The sequence below is a fragment of the Terrapene carolina genome, unplaced genomic scaffold, assembly GCF_002925995.2.
Source record: "Terrapene carolina triunguis isolate 2854851 unplaced genomic scaffold, T_m_triunguis-2.0 Scaffold210, whole genome shotgun sequence".
Lineage (NCBI taxonomy): Eukaryota > Metazoa > Chordata > Testudines > Emydidae > Terrapene > Terrapene triunguis.
This window is the reverse complement of record NW_020664561.1, coordinates 4575792-4596389: the sequence shown is the minus strand read 5'-3', so window position 1 is coordinate 4596389 and position 20598 is coordinate 4575792. Positions and strand designations below refer to the sequence as shown.

The window sequence follows — 20598 nt, the reverse complement described above, 5'->3', positions numbered from 1 at the left end:
TTAAGTTCCATGTTACAGCATTGTATAATAGAAAATGGTGAGGGTCAAGGGAACCCTGAATCTTAATATGGACACACAGGCTCTGTGTGCCACCTTCAGTACTCCAGCATTGGACTCAATGGTTCAAAGAGAAAATATAGTTTGCATTCATTCTGAATGCAGAATTCCTAAACAGTGTGAATCCCCAGGGATGATGGGGCAGGGTTCACCCTGAGGGGAAATTGGGACAGCTGCAGTTTCCCTTGTTAAAGTTAGGTATGGATGTGAGGAGAAAAGGGGACAGAAAGGAGAGACCTGGATGGGAGCAAGGAATTGTCCGTCTATCCCATTTGCCTTTAAACATGTTGGACCCTCAATCCCAGACAGGTTATGTACAGTATGTACATTATACATTACATTGACATAGCATCTTTCATGTCCACGGACCCTCAAGGCACTTCACAAAATATACAAATGACAATCACTTTCACCCCACACGGAAAGGCAGCCAGCCATGGAGTGGAACTGTTTACCAGTGCAGAATGGGCAGAACATAGTGACTCATTTGCCTGGGATTTTAGAACTAACATTTCTAACACATCAAGGTATTGCTTTTCTTTGTTCACACAGTTGTTCTAGAAGTGTCTTCCTCCCATAACTTGTGACAATCTGATGTCATTACCGGAGTCGCACATTCACGTCTTGTTGAGCGTGTACCCTGAATTACTTCAACAGGAAGATGAGAAAGCCCAAAGCATCATTGTATTGAGTTTGATGCAGAGAAATTGCAAACATTTCAGACTCAAGGGTTAGATTCCTAATGTTCCTTGGAGGGTGAGAGAAGCTGACTCCGAGTGGAAGTCTGTTACATTTTGTACAGCCCCCAGTAAGTCTGATTGTCTTTCAAGATGTGTCCAAGTCCGCTATTGATTGTACAGAACAGCTTCTCCCCCTTGCTCAGAAAATAAGGTCTCCCGAAATTGATGGAGGCAGTTTTCTCCCCAGTATTTGTCCCAGTCATCTGGTTGAGGAGAATATTCTCATCTTTGTACAGCATCATCGTAAAATAACTTTCTATTTCCTTTATGCGGGTCACCTGGGCATAGATGAAGTACATGCCACTCTGCAGGATCTCCAGCTTTTGGTCAGAGTCATTCCTTACGAAGCTACTGCAGTCTGTCAAGTTCCACTTCCATATGATGTAATGACCATGATCATCTGAAGGTGCTTCCATAAAGGAACCAGACAAGGAAGAAAACAAAGCGAAAAGCATACAAAGTGGTTAATTATATTTCAAAGGCTAGCCCATTTCCTAGATTTTCCCTTGTCATTTTGTAAATGCTCTCCATTAGTTCATATCCCTTCTTACCTTTTCCTTATCTCTTTGATTTGAGGTCTTTGGGGAAGAAAGGGAAGGGTCTGAGCCACAAAATTCAGAGCAGGACCCAGACTCTGAACAACTCCCAGAGTTCTGGGCTGTTTGGAGCTGGGATTCTGTTATTCAGACCCAGATTCAGATTCTGACACCCATGAAGTGAGGGGATCTTTAGGTCCAGGGTTTGGGTCTGAGCCCATCTTACTTAATTAAATCATTCGACTGCTGTTCAGGGGGCAGATCCTCAGCCAGTCTAAATCAGCATGGCCCACTGGAGTCAACCCGGGTTAAGGTAAAGGGGAGCAGGGCGAAGCCCAGCTCTCCCTCCGCTTCTAAAAGGTAAGCAGTGCTCTCCAACAACTAACTCCCTCTCCTCACTGGCCGTTGTGGTGAGGGCACCTTCCTGTTTCAGTCAGCAGACACAAATCCAGCCCATCCCAGCGAGTAAACTTTTCACTCTGAAAAGTGACTGTGGATACAGTATTTCCTGACTCACCAGATCTGATGCCTATGTTTGTGTTCAGAATCGTATCTGCTTTCTATGCTGAATCACAGCATTTTCCTACTGTTTAGTCCTGTTATTGCTCCAGAGCCAGCACCTCTCGGGGTGACTGCTGGAGTCTATCCAGACACTCAGACATCATCAACAGAACTGTTAATGAAGGGTTTGTCTACACAGAAAAATTCTGCTGATTTAATTATGTCTGTTTAGAAACTAATCTGGTACATTCTTAATTTGGGTTAAGAGGATTTTATATCAATTTAGCTTAAGTCAGTAAGGAACTGACAAGCTAAAACAAGGTCTTGCTCACAGATGTAACAAGTTTCATTTCCAAAATCTTTCTTGTTGCTGCTGCATTAAGCCAAAAGGCTTCAGCTTGATTTTCAGATCCCAGGATGAAATTACAGGCCTAGCAGTTAGGACAACCCCCCCCCCCCCCCCCTTTTTAAATTAGTAACATTTGAGAATTTGATCTGCGGTCACTGAGAGACAATAAATATGGAACCCCAGGATGCTGTTTGTACAGTCATGTTTCAAAGCAGAACTGCACCTTAAGAGAGATGATTCATATGATACCGCTAGCTAGTGCTTGGAACAGAACTGAAAAGCGACTGACACCCGCTTGCCTACAATAGCCACTAGATCACCTGGGCTTCATGTTTCTCTGTTTTCATTATTTACTGTTGTTCATAGATAGGGGAGAAATACTCCAGCCTGCTGAGTACATTATTGTGATCTAGTCGCCTTCACCGCACTGTGTGAATGGTAAAAATCAGAAAACCACTCCAGTATCTTGATACTTACAAGTTGCATGAGCCCAGCAGATCTCCGGAGACTGTGGAGAGAAGCAAAGTTTGGTCAGGATGTTGCATGTTATGGCCTGGGACTTTTACATCTATCAACTAATGTTCTTTGTGTGTTTGGGAGAGGTCCCAGGCAGCAGAAGTCTTTCTGTTATCAGAGGAGACAGACTTCTATTGGGTCTCTTTCAATTGGCTCTTCACTTTCACTGGAAAGCAGCTGCTTAACCCAAATGGCATCTCGCCCTAGGGCTGTTTTAATTTTAAATGTTGGCGGAGGTTTTGGTGTTTCTAAGAGTAAGAGTCTAAACGACACAGGATACCTCCAGACATCACACAGCACTGGCTGGTGCCATGTAACTGTACCCCATGCTTACTTAGTCTGTCTCTTTGTCACCCTCTAGTGGGTAAAGCATGTTTAGAGGTTTATGAATCTGTTACTGCCCCCAAGGTAACAGCTCTGGATCTTTAGCTTTGGGGATAGACACTTATACGTTTAAATGCAGAGCTTCTGGGTTTAAATCACACAGATAACCTTCCAGGAACATTGTTACTCCATCTTTTCATGTGGCTTTGCCAGTTTTTATTAAATGAAATCAAATTGTATTGTCTCTTACATTGTGGTTTTAAGGAAAGACATATAGTTAAGAAATGTTTGATTTGGTTTATTTTATTTAAAACTGCAATAAAACATTACTTTTCAAGAGCAGTGAAAGAGCTAGCAGTGATGTCAAAGAATCATCACTGAAATCTGAGTAAGCCCCTGTTGAATGCTGCATTTCACAGCTATAGTTTCAGGCTGTCTGCAAATTTAGGTAGACGTATCATTTGTATTCATATCAGGTTTTGAAGATTTTCTCCCCAACTATAACAGCCAGAGACTAATTTTTTTTAAATGAAAGCTAAGACTCTGGAGAACAACCAAAGGGTCTGTCTGAGCATGACCCTGGTTAGTCCTTTTTACTGCCTTTCCTTGTGGGAATGCCCCACAGCTTGGAAAACACAAGTAGAGTGAAAATGTGTCTGTTTACATCCATAAGTTGGCAGTACTCCATCTGTCCTGTGGATACTGGCCAGCTGTCTGACTGATCCATATGAAATGGGAAAAGGGAAGTAACTCTCTTACTTACAAGTGTAAACAATCAACAATTTCAAATATTAGTGTAAATCTCTTATGTTAGATAGTAGTGGCCTAAAATATTTTACATTATTAAATATTATTAATTATTATTATTAAATATTAATGATTAATTATTAATTGTTTTCTGTGCATATTTTCTTGGGCTTTTGCACCAAATATAAAAACAAACCACAGACATTAGTACCTATTAGGGGAGACAATCACCTCACTTCTTAATTGTGGCAACTTCAATTCCATTTCTTCGCCTCTCCCATACAGAAACTACCAGTAGCAACAACCCATCTGGAAAGATTTCTCCTCCTCCTCCTCTTCATCATCAATGATTATTATCTGTTATTGCTGTTGTTGTACCTTGAGCCCCATCAGGACCCCCTTTGTGATAGGTGCTAAGTACATATATTATTAAGAAAGACGGCCACTGCCAATATAGTCTAAACATATTTTTAACGGGAATGAATTCAGACCCTGGTTAGTCCTTTTTACTGCCCACCCTTGTAGGAATGTCCCACAGCTTGGAAAACACACAGTAGAGTGAAAATGTGTCTGTTTACATCCATAAGTTGGCAGTACTCCATCTGTCCTGTGGATACTGGCCAGCTGTCTGACTGATCCATATGAAATGGGACTTCAAAGGTCATTGCATTTGTGCATTGGCCTAGATTTTGTCCCAGATCTCCTGGCATGAATGGCTACAGTAGTTCATAGATGCTACAACACAAAGTCCTGCCAGACTTTGCTTACAGTGGAAACATGCAGTATTTTACATTGATCTACATAAGGCTACCGGACAAACACCTGCACTATTGTGTACCTTAGTTTTAACCTACTGATCCTGACTGAGTTCCCATAACCAGTATTCTGCTTAGGTTCTTATACTCGGCCTGTCACTGTGGTATTTCAGCATCTGCTTCTAGCAACTGGAGGAAATGACTCTTTGTTCAAGGGACATGACGACTGACATAGCTTTCAGCTAATACGTAGCTGAGCCTTTCCTTCCATGCTGCCAGCGAAATGCCCACTGTCCAGGGATAATTCTATTAACTGACTCAGCTGCCCAAAAGATTGGGGTGGTCAGAACACCTTAGCTCAAAACACATAGATGACACTTTGCCCTTCTCTAGAACCTTCCATCCAAGGCCTCAAAGCCCTGTGACTAATCTTCCCACCCCCTGGCTCTCTCCATTGAAGTACAGGGAGCTAAAGTGATTCATGTGAAGTCACCAGGGCTGGCCTTACGGGTGGGCGATGATCAGGGTGCCATGGTCAAGAGGGTGCCGGCGCCCAGGCAGGGTAAGAGGTGAGCGCCCACCGGCTGGGGTCTGCTCCCCAGTTGTGGGTGGTTTCATTGGCACATGTGGTGTCCCAGCTCGGTGGAGGGGGCAGGTGGGGTGGTCCAGCTCCAGCCAGGGGAGAGGCTGAAATTGCAGGGTCTGTTGCTGTAACTTGTGGCTGGGGAGGGTCTGCCCTGGGGGCAAGCTGCAGGAGCCCCGGTGGGCCTGGGGGAATGCTCTGCAGGGCAGGCTTTGCCCTTGGGGCTCGGAGATCTGCTTCCACCCGGTGTCTCCTGCAATCACCCTGGGCTGCCTGGCACAGCCTGCCCACCAGGGTAGCTGCTCACCTGTCCCTAATGCCCACGAAGCAAGGGCAGATGGGGCACGCCCGGGCTGGTGGCGAATGCTCCTGGGACTGCAGAGCGGTATCCAAAGTTGGGTGGCATTGAGGAGTGGAGGCAGCAGAGCTCCCTGGACAAGTTCCCAGCAGCCGAGCTGGATGCATGCTGGGCTGGGCTTCTGTTTGTGCCTCACAGCGCTGCCATCCCCCCGGTGCTTGCACGGCCGCCAACCTGGCATTCTCACCACTGGTGCCAGAAGCTCAGGTGCTACGGCGAGCTAGCACTGAACATATGGGCTGCCTGTGCCATTTGCAGCGGTCTCTGCTGTAGGTGCACACAGTCCCTACTGTGACTTACAAGCTTCTCCAGTAAACTTCAGGTGTGTGACCGGATTGTGCTTAAACTCAAAGAAAGTTCGCCCAGGGCACCATTTTCCCTAAGGCCAGCCCTAGATGTCACAAATGACATCATCGGCAGGACTAGAACTCTGCCATCTTGCCTCCTCCTTCATTTTGAGCTCTCAGCCATGCTTCTTCCCCAGGATCGCAAGCAGGGCCTTTTATTCTTTCAGCTTGTGAAAGCGTTTGCAGATGGGAGCAGGAGTAAGCCCAGCTTACCCACTCTGTTAAGGACCAGATTGCAAACTCTTCACTCACATTGCCTTTAATGGAACTACTCCTGTGAGTAATGGCTCGACACTGTGCATAAGGGGCTCACAATCTAGCCCTATATAACAAGTTTGTAGCGATGTTCACTCAATGGCAAATACCAAACTAGCAAACTTGTCCTGCCCTTGCAGATGGATGGATTCAATCAGTTGGTCTTCCCCATCCCTAACTACAGTGCAAAGAAGAGCTTTTGTTTATTCAGACAGTGCTCTCTCTGCAGTGGGAAAGAAAGGGGAAGGAGATGGAACTCTTACGGGATGGGGTGTGCTTTACTTTGCCAGTATCACATGTAATTTACTGTCAGTGGTATGCAATTTTGAGCACAGTGCATGTCATGAGACTCCTGTGTTATGCCTCCAAAATAGAATGGCAGGACGGGGAAGAGGGAGAACTTAAAAGAAAAAAAAAAGTTGCACCAAGATAATTTTTCTCCTAAACGCTTTATAAATTTCTGTTCTGACAGGTTGTGCTCCTGTGAGGTGCTGAGCACCCTCTAGCCCCATGGGAATTGAGGGTGCTCTGCATTTTGAAGGAGTGATCAGCACCTTACAGGGAGGATCCCTGGGGGAGGGACAGCTCAGTGGCTTGAGCATTGGGCTGCTAAACCCAGGGTTGTGAGTTCAGTCCTTGAGGGGGCCACTTAGGGATCTGGGGCAAAATCAGTACTTGGTCCTGCTAGTGAAGGCAGGGGGCTGGACTCGATGACCTTTCAGGGTCCCTTCCAGCTCTATGAGATAGGTATATCTCCATATATATATATCCCCTAGTGTAACTCATGATATACGCCACAGCCATCATATTTCCTGGAGGTGTTTGATACTGATAGGGTTACCATCCGTCCGTATTTCCCCGGACATGTCTGGCTTTTGCGTCTCTAAATAGCCGTCCGGGAGGAATTGGTTACAAGGTTAAAATGTCCGGGGTTTTTTTCTCCCTCGCCTCCCTCCCTCCCTTCCATGCAGAGTGCGGCTGCTGACTGGGCGGCTGGGCCAACTGACCCGCTCCCATTGGCCTCCAGCAGCCAGAGCCCTCCCCTGCTCCCCCCTCCCTCTGTCTGTAGCCCTGTGTAACACACAAACCGACCCACCGGGCAGAGTATTTTGCAAACACATGGAGCCAGAATGGTAAGGGGAGTCGGGGGGCGGGGGGGAGCAGTCAGGGAGCGGGGGAGTGTTGGATGGGTCCTCGGCCTCCACCTGCCAGCCCCCCTCCTTGCGTCCCGTCCCCCCGTGGACCCCCCCCGCCTGCCTCTCCCTTGTCTGCTGCCCCCAGGTCCTAGTGTCCCCCATCTACTAATGGGAAGACAGGCTGCCCTTACCCTGCCCTTCCACCCTAGCCCTGAGCCTCTCCAACGCCCCAAACCCCTCAGCCCCAGCCCTCATCCCCCACACCCTAATCCTCTGCTCCATCCCTGAGCCCCCTCCTGCATCATGAACCCCTCATCCTCAGACCCACAGCCCTCACCCCTGCATCCCCTCCTATCCCCAAACCCCCTCCCCACACCCCCCTCCTGCCCTCAAACTCCCTCCCAAAGCCTGCACCCCCTCCCTTTGCACCGCCTCCCACCCCCAAACTCCATCCCAGAGCCTGCACCCCTCACCCCCTCCTGCACACCCACCCCCTGCCCCAGCCCGGAGCCTGCACCCAGCACCCAAACTCTATCCCAGAACCTGCACCCTGCACCCCTCCTGCACCCTAATCCCCAGCCCAGGACCTGCACCCCAGACCTCCTCCCCCCACCCAACCCCCCTCCCAGAGCCTTAGGCAGGTGTGTGTGGGGGGTTCTGGGCAACACCAAAATTTCTACAACCCTGCCACCCATGCGAGTGGATAAGGGTCGGGGCAGTCAGGGGACAAGAAGCAGGGGGGGTTAGGGTTCTGAGGGGGGCAGTCAGGGGGTGGGAAGTGGGAGGGAGTGGATGGGGGCGGGGTGGGGGCGGGGCTAGGGCGGGGCTCCCCCCGTCCTCTTTTTTGATTGTGGAAATATGGTAACCCTAGATACTGAGTATCTAAATAGGGAACTTCTTCCCCCATTCCTGGAGCTATAGCTGAAGACAGGCTGCAGCCCAGCTGGATACTAGAAACACAACATCCAGAGCAAGGGGTTGGATTCTCCAAAAGCGAGTGTTCACCTTTCAGGAATGAGAGTAAAATTCCACGTATCAATGGGCTGTGCAGGGAGGGAGGGGGATCTTTAGCCTTCACCTCCCAAGTGCAGAACACTGTGAAGAGAAGCTAGAGATCTCTTAGGCTACATTCAGTCCTGAGGTAAGCACATGCAACTCCATTGACTTCAGTGGAGTCACACCTGCTTGAACTGGGCCCCTTGACCTTCCCATGCCAGGGCAGGATTGTCTGCTCCATTGCTTTGGCCAGCCTAGTTGCAAATGTTTCAAGTGACATGTTTCATGCTATTCCACAGTGTCAGAGATCTCCCCAACGGACAGTTTCTTCTGATAGTCAACCTATTCCTTTGCTTAGTACCATCCTTTTCCTCCTGGATATACATCTCTCTACCCTCTTCTACTGCCTTAAAAATTCCTCCCTCTCTTCGGTGTTTGAACCCTTTGGAAATTGGCCGACAGTTGGCATGTGTCCCCTTAGTTGTTCTGTGGTCAAGCTATAAATACAAAGACGACTACATTACATAAATGTTAGGTTAAAAGTCAAACACTGAAAAGAGGAAATACCAGATTTATGGTTACCTGTGCAACCTATACATTGAACAAGACAGGGGTCCTGTGGAGAAAGTAGCAATGTGATTGTTTTCAGAGTAGCAGCCGTGTTAGTCTGTATCCACAAAAAGAACAGGAGTACTTGTGGCACCTTAGAGACTAACAAATTTATTAGAGCATAAGCTTTCGTGGGCTACAGCCCACGCACACGAAAGCTTATGCTCTAATAAATTTGTTAGTCTCTAAGGTGCCACAAGTACTCCTGTTCTTTTTTCAATGTGATTGTGTAATTAAAGCTATCATAACACACCCATACAAGGGGGCCAAATTAAAGCTGCAACCAATAGGGGCAATTTTAGAAAATGCTCAGTGCATCCTGCAAGGTGCTGAGCGTACTCTGCTCCCATGTGAGTGCAGTCATGCCACCATAGAACTAGTACAATGCAATAGAAAATTAGTGACTTCTATTGAGAGTGGAAGGTGTTAGCACTTTACATGATCAGGCTTTATGAGGTTGGAGGCATGCTGAACCAATGGACTCCTAGTCTAGCCCTTCCCTTAATAGGTATTGCCAGATAATAATAAATAATAATAATGCACAACAACAGTGGGCATAGTAGAAGAGGACAGATGAGAAGAAAGCACTGACTTTTTATCATTTTTAAATGAAAGCAAAATGAATGAAACAGTTTCCCAAAAGAAGTGGTTAAAGCGCTTGGGCAGTTGAAAGCAGTCCTGACAAAGCATTGGCTCCAAGAAGGAACAGAACTAAAGGTTACAATTATCCAAGATATCAGTCATAATAAAAATAATTAATACTAATATACTATACTCGCTAGTATTTTTGCGCTCTCCTTACCTGGCTATGAAGGCACAGAAAGCAGACTATCAAAAGTGGAACCACAACCAGTATTAAAAGAGCCAAAGTGCAAAGGTTCATCCGATTGCATCCTGAATTGTTTGCTTCCTTGGGAATATTCCCATTCTCCAGGAAATTTGATATTTCCATGTTGCTTAGCTCTCAAACTGCTAGAGATGAGACAGCTCAAAACCAAACAGCAGCAGCAACATTTAAAAAATACTGCAAGAATTCCTGAGTTCTTGACACCAAGAATGAGTAGCCCTGGACGGAATTTATATGCAGGGGATAAGATGGAAAAGGGAGGAGCTTATGCATGTGTTTCATCACTGTGTAGCTGCAGAAAGCAATTAGTCAGCATTTCCTCATGAAACTGATGTAGACAACGGAACTCTCATTTGGCTCCAGGCCCAGAATGGAAGGTGGCTTTGAAATGAAACTCAGCCAGCAAACTGCAAACATTTATGAAAAACCCCCAACATTTTCAGACAAGGAGCTGAGTTCACAAAGCTCTTCGAAAGAACAAGAGGAAGGGCAAGTTATGAAATGCACAAATCCTAGCATTTGCAATATATTGCAGAGTCTGATTGTTTTTCTCTCCACAAGGATTTGTTTTACAAGAGTTTTGGTATCTGGATTAAAACAGTTTCTCAATTCCAATGCAGAAAAACAGAACAGTATTGACAGAAGGCAGCTTTTCAATACTCTGAGAGATTTATTATTTGTATAGTAAACACGGAACTAGTCGAGATTTCAAAGCAATGACAGAATATGAGCCACATTTCCAAAATTGGCCACCAAAATTGCACCCAAAAAGTTTGGCAATTCACCTTTTGGAGCCACCAACCCTATATTATATTTTCATTTGAAAACAGTGACTTGTGCATGTAGTTCCCTGCTTTGTACACTGGAAAGGATCAAAAAAAGAAGAATGCAATTTAATTTCATACAGCTCCATTGCACCCATTTGAAAATTGTAAATTGCTTTCAGTTTGCAGGGCTTGAAATTGACCAATTTGTTTTTCAAATACATTTACATTGTTACCCATTTCCAAACATTTTAAATTTTCAAAAACAAAAATTAAAACAAAAAATATTCTACATTTTTAGTTTTTGAAAATGACAGGAAAAATATCATGTTATTCATTTTTAAAAGGGAAAAAAGGAAAAACAAGAAATGGGGTGGGGAAGAAAAGAAAGAAAAGAAGGAAAAAGTAAAATGCACAAAATGAAAATAAATGTTAAAATATCAACCAATAGAATGAATACATTTTGGTTTCCAGATTTTGTGAAAATTTGGGGCTTTTTTAATAGAAGGAAAAGAATTGAGACTTTTTTATTTAAAAAAGCCATTTTTGACACACACAAAAACAAAAAACCCAGTCATTTAAATAACTTCAACCAGCCCATTTTGCCAGTGTAACAGGGACGCAGGCAAATTTTATTCACACATTTTAGGCATCCACTTCTGCAATTCCTCCACCTCCCACCCCTCCCCTTTGCTACAACAGTGCATTTGGAAATGACAGCTACATAAAACAAAATACAGCAGAATCTCTCTGGTTTGCATTGATCTGGAGATTCACTGAAGATTATTCAAATTTGCAAAGTAGAGCAACCCCTCCCCCCCCCAAAAAAAACAAATCAGCCAAAACAACAACCAAACAATCAAGGATGCTGCATTAAAACACACTTTGTGGGGCTATTTCTCATTTACACTAATTCCCTTTATACCACTTTGGCAGCATAAACGGGCCTTAAAATAAGTGTTCGTGTAATTTACATTCATCTTAAGGTAGGGTGACCAGATGTCCCAATTTTATAGGGACAGTCCTGATATTTGGGGAGTTATCTTATATAGGCCCCTATTGCCCCCCACCCCCGTCCCAATTTTTCACACTTGCAGTCTGGTCACCCTATCTTAAGGTCCCTTTTGCACTGCCACAGAGAGTTGCCCAAATCTGGCCGAATGCATTTTAAATAATTTGAAATATTACACTTTGTAACTCATGAGAACAGTCCACTTTCTATTATAAATGTGTATTGGATTGGTAGACTTCATGTGCGCTTACTAGAAATGGGTCGTTGCCACAGAAATTCAGCTCTAGATTTCAAGCACCACTCAGTTTGTAGTTACTGTCTTGTGGAAATGTCCTGTAGATTTTAACAAGGTTAAAAGCCATGAGAGTTCTATTGAGAAAAGGGGTCTAAAGAAATTACTGTGAAACACCACAGACTCTCCAGCTGTTACCTAATTTTTTCATATGTAAAAAATGCTTTTTAAGAATCACCTGCCTGATTCCCATAATAAGCACTTAAGTGATGGCATATGAACAGGCAGAGTAAATATAAATGTCTTTTACAATGTGATCCTCTCTTCATGGGATAATAGATATAGTCCCACCCTGTTAATTAGCTGCCATTGATGGACCACCAATTTGCAGGTGTAATGAGCAGGAGGCTGCTTAATTCCTTTCCCAGTAGAGCTAAACCTTTGGGGGATGGAAAGGAAATAAGATAGAGACGATAGTCTGAGAGACTAACAACAGGGGAAAGAGAGAAAAAGAGAGGACCTGTCATACTTATGGCAGTTCCTGCTGAAAGGAGGGACTCCGATTTTCAGGGAAACAACCGAGAGGGTGAAGCAGTTATGAACTAAGTGAGGCTGTTGCAAGAACAGCACTAGCAACCTTTACCCTTTTTAACATAGACTTTCACTACCCACGCTAGCGCCACTCCCCATACCTGTGGTTAGGTGAGAGGAAGAGTAAAATGGTTGGATTTACAGGTGTCTGTTTCCCCACTTTCTTAAATAAACAGCACATAGTTTAAGCTGCACCTCTGATAGTTGCTGAGTATCCATCCCAGAAGATGAGAAGGGTGCTACCTTCCAAGATGGAGGACAAACGGATATAATTCCCCAAGCTAGGGATGTCAAGGTCACAAAGTCTTAGTATGTGCCACAGACTACAGATAGGGCTTCATACTGGTCTGGGGGTCACCCTCTGGCCTACCAAACATTGGGATAGAGTGACCCATTAGTCCCTAGGGTTCCAACATGCCAGCTAAGATACCCTGTTAGCAACACAAAACACTGCCAGACCCCAGATCAGCCCCTTCAGTTCCGTCTCCGCACTGTTAAGTTCACCTCCCTTTTAACCTCCATTTGCAATTCACAAAAAAAAAGAACCAGGCAATCTTCATTTTGAACCAAAGCAATGCAGAGTTCTTGTGAAATCACATCAGCAATGCCAATGGGCTTCTTAGTGGATTATATTGTTACAGTACAGTTGAGCAGCTAATCAGAATGAATAAATATTTGCAACTTGCAAGAAAGTGTTTCATTGTTTGCTGAATTATGCACAGTGTCTCACTATTGAAACACCAGGCACAAAGTACAGTAGAATGACATTCACAGGATATAATGTACTAAAGAACATTTACAAGGAATCTAAAGATAAGTACACTAGCCGTGCCCCACCACACACCAAAAAAACACCCCGCGTTGGAAGAATGGTATACCTCTACCCTGATATAATGCGACCCGATATAACACGAATTCTGATATAACGTGGTAAAGCAGTGCTCCGGGGGGGGGGGGGGGCTGTGCACTCCGGTGGATCAAAGCAAGTTCAATATAACGCGGTTTCACCTATAATGCGGTAAGATTTTTTGGCTCCCGAGGACAGCGTTATATCGAGGTAGAGGTGTATTAATATTGCAGTCAGGTCAGGCACTCAAAAATTAAGGAATGCCAGAATTACAGATATTAATTAATTAAGCCCAGTGAGGTATTGTAGAGATAAATATTATTATACCCATTTTACTGGTGGGAAAACTGAGGCAGAGACTGAGTAGTTTATCCAAAGTCATAGGATAAGTAAGTGAAAGAGGGAGAGAGACAAGGACTGAGCTCAGGAATTCTGATTCACTGTCTCCTTCTTTAAGTCCCTAAACACATTCCCTCCCAAAATAGTTAGCATGGGCCATTTATTGTTTCTATTGATGTGGTTATGTGTCTGTATCATTGTGATATTGGAAGATTTTGTAATGGTCTGTCCCTTTAAAGCCGCCCTACAACTGTAAACAGACCCGAACAAGTTTGTGAGCGTGAGTCACCAGCGCATGAATGTACAGTGTGTGGAGCAGGCTGTGGGGAGTCTGCTAAACAAATAGCACTGGACTGTTCCTCTGTGCAGATGTGTTGCTTCAAGACAGTCATAACAACAGAGAGAGTGACCACATGTGCAAGTGCCTCTGGGACAGAGTGAGCTGGTGGGATACGAATGGTGGACTGGAAGACTGCGTCAGTGTGGGGGGTTGGCATGTATGGCAGGGTGTGGGCTGGGAAGAGTGGGAGAGGGTGGGCGTGTGAATGTTAGGGGATTGCTCATGTACTGGGGAAAGTGGGTGGGGGAGTTCTGGGGGAAGTGGGGGAGTGGATGTGCATGTCGAGGAAGCAGGTGTGCTCGAGAAAGTGGAGAGAGTGGATATAGGAGTGGAGGTGTGCTGCGAAATGCAGGTGAGGATGGAAGAAGCTTGGGAAAGCAGGTTGGGAAGGGAAGTTTTGCATGTGGGCGGGGGAATGTGTCAGCCTGCAGATGAGGAGTTCTGTGTGGGCTGGCCTCACGTCAGTGCCTGATAAACACAATGACGGCACAATGGTGAGCTTGGCACTTTGTACCTCAGAAAACACCAGCCGTAAATATAGCTATGTGACTTTCAGTCAGTAAAGGCTGCTGCGTAGTTTTGATTGCACATTCATAAACTCCATTGTTATTCCCGCCTCTCCCCCATTGATCCATGGGTCTGCGTGTAGTAGTGAGTCACTCCAGAGGCAGTGGTGTTGTTTTGTTTTACTGGGGATTGATTTTGAAACTTGTGAATAATGAAGACTCCCTAGCAGCACTGAGTTAAAACTCAGTGTCAAAGACTGGACCAGGTTTTTCTCATGTAAACAAAAAGCAACTGTAGCTTCATTTTCCGTTTGTTTTCTTCCTCATTTCTTGGCACTTCTCAAAATAGCTCAGAAAGCTAAATGACTCCAGCTCTGGGAATGTGATTGTGAGATGAAGAATGTGACCGCCAGTGACTGGATGCTTTAGCTATGCTAGGCCTTTCCCCTTTCATTCCTTGTCTGTTCCCATGGGAGGGAAATGAATTAATGCAAAACACTCCTATTAAAGGAGAAAGGTTGGAACCCCCATGAGCCAGCCTGGGAAGGAAGGAGGCATAAGATGAGATTTCTGTTAAGCAGCATCACAGATTTTTAGATGCCTAGGCAGAGTTTGACTTGTGTATTTGGGCAGGCAGAGGGCTTAATAAGTATAGCTCTGACTTTTGAGTTTGCCAATGATTAGTGGTACTTACATTACAGTGTACTTGAAATCACAAATACAGTTTACATGTATTATTTAATCAGCCTTCATTTTTTGATTTAATTTAATTATTTGACACTTTTAGCAGCTACCACAAAAAAAAAAAAAAAAAAAAATCGAGAGCTTCCATGTAATTGTGAATCACATCTCCCTGGTTTTAGAGATACATAAACAGTGTCTTAATATAGAAATACTGTATTTACCTTAATGTAGATGCAATCTTCTTTCCCTTTGGTTAGGGCCAGGAGTAGCTCAACCTTCCTTATAGAAGTAACCCCTTGAAGTAAATGCCTGCTACTCCCTAAACATGTCTCTAGTTAGTAGTTATGTAACAGAAGTAATACTCCACGCCTGCCTCCCCTACAGAAAACTATTCACAAAATGTTCTCCAGTGAGATGCCTTTCTTTGAAGGGGAACTTTTTCCTGTCAAGCCAGTGAGGAATTGTTTTCTATCTGAATAAGCTAATTTACTTTTTCCTGCAGTCTTTAATACTTGGAAAATATGGTAATGAATGCATGTCTATATGGGAGGAATTTCAATTGATCAGTTTTTCCATGTGTAACCCTTCTGCCTGTCTGAGTTGGCAACAACAAGGGCCGGGTTCAGTATCTAGAGGTTCCGTTTCAATAACACAATGCAAAACCAGCTCGAGCCCCCACCCAGTGACCTGGGACAATTACATACCACCCCCCCTCCTGGGCGCCTCTAAGAGGCAATACTTCCCCTCCCGCAAGCACAGAGTCTGAGTGTAGCAAAATCCTTTTAATAAAGGAGGGAAACAATGCGGCATTATGTTGGGGAAACACCACAAACAGGATTCATAACACAAACCATGAGCAAAAGACCCCCCCCCCCAGTTTGGCAGTATCCTTTTCCCCTCAGGGTCATCGAACACAGATGACACTTTAGGAATAACAGGTTCAAACCCACAAAGATCTTAATGAGTAAGGCTCAGCACAGGACAAAGGGGTGTTGGTGAAATGGAAATATATTTTTTACTAATAGAGGTTTTTTACATTGTTACCAAATGACAAAACTCGCCTTATTTTATTTTATCTGAAAGAGCACAGGGGGAAAATATTACTTTTTAGGTCAGTCCAAGCTAAGTTAGTTCATAGTTAAAAACCTTTCTTATTAGCTCACAGTTGATTTGATTAGCCAGTCCCAGATGAAATTAGATGTTATTTATACTGGAACCATTCCTGAGAACCATGCAGAAGAGAATTGTGAGAGGGCAAGAGGCGTGGAATGTAGAAAAGACTGGTATCCATGTAATGCTTTGGGGCGTATGATCCTGAGAACTGGTTTTCAATGAAAGCAGCAAAGTGGAGATGGCATATGGCGGGGTGTGTATTGAAAAATGGTTGTGAGCTCAGTACTGAAATATGTAGCAGCATGCAAACAGCACAAAGGAAGAGAAGACCGTACATGTTTATTAGCCATTGATGGCCCTCATGTAAGGAATGGTGAGTGCGTAGAAAGTGTTAGCAATTTTTTATCAATATATACAGTCTGGGGGGGCAGTGCCTCCCCAAGACTCGCCCCCCCTCCCAGTCTCTGCCCATGTTTAGAAGTTGTTCTTCTATGTCATTGCAAGAGTTTCAGCTCCTAGAAGGAGAAGGTTGGGTAGGGATGAATGTCATAGTTCAGGGCAACTGCACCTGTATTTCTCCTCTGTGGTACCATGAGGGCACCCGCTCTCAGGCTTCCGGGTACCAAGCCGTTGTCTGTCTTGGTTGGAGACTTGCATCTCCCTCCCTCCTGACCAGGGTATTTCCAGGCTGAACAATTCCCTGCCTTCACTGCGTTATTCCCTGCACAGGCAGTCTGCTTACACAGACCCGTTTGTTTTCTCTTCAGAGATTTAGAACAGTGCCGTTGCTCAGTACTGGTGGCGCCATGGTGCCGGGCCCAGAGTCAGAAGGGACCCTGGCCAGCCCGATTCCCCGGCTGGCTGAGCCAGCCAGGAAAGCTGCCCCCCAATCCTGCTCCACCCCTGCCCTGCCTCTTCTCACCCCTGCTCCACCCCAGCCCCGCCACCACTCCGCCCCCTCCCCGCCAAGTCTCCTCCCCTGAGCTATGTCCTGGGGGACTGCAGCAGGGGTCGGGCCCACCCTGCACTTACTGGGCAGCGGGAAGTGGAGTGACCCGACCCCAGCCCACTCAGCTCCACTGTCTCCCTGCCCGCTGAGCTCCACCGGCTCCCAGCCTCACTGCCAGTGAGTGCTGGTGGGCGGTTCCCCCCAGAGGTGAATTTACAGTGAAACACAGGGTGCCCTGGCACGGGGCCCCCCAATGACAGGAGGCCCCAGGGCCGGGCAGCGGCGGGGGCAGAAGCTTGGTCCTGCTGGCTCCTGGGGCTCCTTCTGCAGGCTCCGCCCCCACTGGCAGCCAAGCTCCCCCCCTCACGCCTCTTCCCCCGAGCGTGCCACATTCCCGCCCCTCCTCCTCCCACTCCCTCCCAGCGCTTCCCCCACCGCAGAACAGCTGTTTGCCGGCGCCCCGTGAGTGCAGGGTCGGGCCCACCCTGCAATCACCGGGCAGCAGGAAGTGGGATGACCTGGCCCCAACCTACTCCACTTCACCAGTGAGTGCTGGGGGTGCGTTTTCCCCCCATGTCCCCCAAGCCTGGGGAGGAGATGGAGCGGTGGAAAAGGGGCATGGGATGGGGAAGAGAAAGGAATGGGGGAAGCAGGAGCAGGGGGGAAGCTGGAGCCCAGCATGCGGCATCCCCTTGGCAGAAGCTGGGGCTCCCCTGTTAAGCAGGCCCATTGAACCCTCACCCTGACAAGCCCCACCTCCCCTGCATCTGTACCACCCCCATGAGCCCTCCCAGACACCCACTCCACTGAGCCCCAACCACCTGCACCTGGACCCCCACCCAAATGAACCCCACCTCCCCTGCACCTAGACCCCCCCCCCCGAGCCCCAAACACCTTCACCTGGATCCCCTGTAGAGTCCCATTGCCCCTGCACTTGGAACCCCCCAATGAGGTTCTGTGCATCCAGATCTCCCACTGAGCCACCCGCACCCAGATTGCCACACAGAGAACTTTCTTACCCCCACCTGGATCCCCCCACACTAAGTCCATCTGCACTTGGATCCTGCTGCCGGGCTGAGCCTGCTCACCCACACCTGGTGTGCCTGGCACAGGGGGGCAGGGCCCCAGGGTGTTTCTGTGGCAGGCCTGGCCCTTGTACTGTGGCAGGGTTGGGTGCAGCCTCACTGTTGAGTCCCTGTCCTGCAGTGGGGTGTGGGGAAGCTGCAGGGTAATCTCACACCTCCATGCAACCTGTGGCCTGTGCTCCCCACTGCCATGGTGGAGCCTCCACATTTATTTATTTACAAATAAAATTTGCAGAATTTTAAAATATTGTGCACAGAATTTTTAGTTTTTTGGTGCAGAATCCCCTCAGGAATATGCAGCTGTGATGGTGGAACTGTGAGGAAGGTGGTGGGCAGTGGGGAGGTCTATGGGCGGGAGGCTCTGGGCGAGCAGTGTGGTGTGCAGGGTGCTGTGCAGTTGTGGTGGGAGGCCAGCGGGGGAGGTCTCTGGGAGGGGTGGGGGCTGCGCATAGAGATCTGTGGTGGAGGTCTCTGGGCGAGGGGGCGCTGGGCATAAGGGTGGGGCACTGGGTGGGGGGGGCGGTATGGTGTGGGCCCTCCCTCAAGGGGAAGGGGCATGCTGGCAGCACAGGGCTAGGCAGGCTAGTGTGCGTCTGGCAGCTGCAGGTTTGTTAACAGTGCTCTCCTGCTGGGCTGCGCAGAGCGGGGCTGCTCCCGCCGCACTGTGCCTCATTGCCCCCAGCCCACCCTTTACTCTGGAGACTGACCATCCCACCCCCCTGCACCTTGCCCCATGGGGGCCCACAAATATGTTTGGCGCCGGGCCCACAAAAAGTTAATCCAGCCCTGCCGTTGCTAGTTATAAATTACCCACACAGCACTTCCTATGCAATCCTAGTCTATTCTTAAGGTGAAAGCACTACAGGGAAAACATATTTAAAACAATAAATGAACCTACACTCATGCAAACAGTCTTACCAGAGATTCCCTCAACTGTCTCCAACATGGGCTTTGACAGGTGAGCCCTTCAAACTCCCAAAAGGGATCTCTTTTTGTGGTCACAAGTTCACAACAGCCTCAGCGCAGAAACTAACACACAGTCTTATGGGCCTCAGTAGGCCTGGCCCTTCCAAACCTTCCCTAAGGATTGGGCCCTCCTGTCCATTGGCTGGATCAAGAGGAAGGCCCTGAGCCAGTTTAAACCCAGGCTATTTATCCAAATAACCTTTCTTTGTCTGTTGGTTCCTGGAGAATTCAATTTGAACTAATATATGTGAGCATCTCCAGGGGTGGCTTCAAAGGGCTGAGAACCAGAGGAATTACATTAGCATCTGCCTCCTCCTAGAGGAGTGACAAGCAATTCCACAATAACAGATACACAATTCTATTTGTAATACAATGGACCCCAAAGATATTAAGCCAAATTCAATAAGGTTTAATTTAATTCAATACAATTTATCTTAATTCCATAAGGTTTGTCCAGGGTATGGCAGGCTAGTGTCAGTCTGTCACAATGAGTCCATGTGATAAATTTTGGATAGAGATCCAGATCCCAAGTCCAGGGATATTCCGATGGGAGTGGAGTCGGGATTGGTTCAGGTCCATCTGCAGTTTGACATAGTCCACCACTATCCCAGCATTGGCAATGGATGCTGAAAAGCAAGACTCCCCAGAATTTATCTATAAATATCTATCCAGTTCTGCTCAAAGAGACACTATGATTTCTCTGAAACATCTTGGAAGAAACAGGAGCCTGAAATGTATCTTAAAACAAGGTATATTTGATATTTCTGAGCCATTGACTGGAACCTGCCATCTTGCTTGTCAAAGTACCCTTGCAGAATAAAGGTCATGTGTGAAAATGGCTGGATGGGAAGTCAGCATAATAGACTGCAAAGCAATCTTGCAAAGCCTGTCTTCACGTGTATTTTCTTCACTTATGTAAATGCCTTACAATGTAGTGTGTGGAAAACACACCTTCTAGGAGATTTAAAAGTTGCTCAATCTATTTAGCGTGTCTAATAGAAGGTTCGGAGACAACTAGATGATGGTATACAATTACCTACATGGGGAGAAGATGGCTGATAATAGAGAGCTCTCTAATCTAGCAAAAGGGAACATTTCACTTCAGGACGAAATGCAGAGATAAAATTTCTCGATACTTTAAATGACTGCTTCATGGAGCAGCTGGTACGGGAACCCACAAGGGGAGAGGCAACTCTAGATTTAGTCCTGAGTGGAGCGCAGGAGCTGCTCCAAGAGGTAACTATAACAGGACTGCTTGGAAATAGTGACCATAATACAATAGCATTCAACATCCCTGTGGTGGGAAGAACATCTCAACAGCCCAACACTGTGGCATTCAATTTCAAAAGGGGGAACTATGCAAAAATGAGGGGGTTAGTTAAACAGAAGTTAAAAAGTACAGTGACTAAAGTGAAATCCCTGCAAGCTGCATGGGTGCTTTTTAAAGACACCATAATAGAGGCCCAACTTCAATGTATACCCCAAATTAAGAAACACAGTAAAAGAACTAAAAA

At 46.4% G+C, this 20598-nt stretch overlaps 1 protein-coding gene across 1 annotated transcript; it reads right to left on the bottom strand.

The window, feature by feature from the left end:
• Positions 1-376: 376 nt before the first annotated feature.
• LOC113407304 (tumor necrosis factor ligand superfamily member 18-like) lies at positions 377-9828 on the bottom strand. Its single transcript, XM_026655648.1, has 3 exons — positions 9612-9828; positions 2661-2691; positions 377-1206 (listed from the first exon to the last, which is right to left on the bottom strand). Exons 1-3 carry the CDS (start codon positions 9759-9761, stop codon positions 845-847), a joined length of 543 nt encoding a protein of 180 aa, XP_026511433.1. The 5' UTR covers positions 9762-9828; the 3' UTR covers positions 377-844.
• Positions 9829-20598: the final 10770 nt, after the last annotated feature.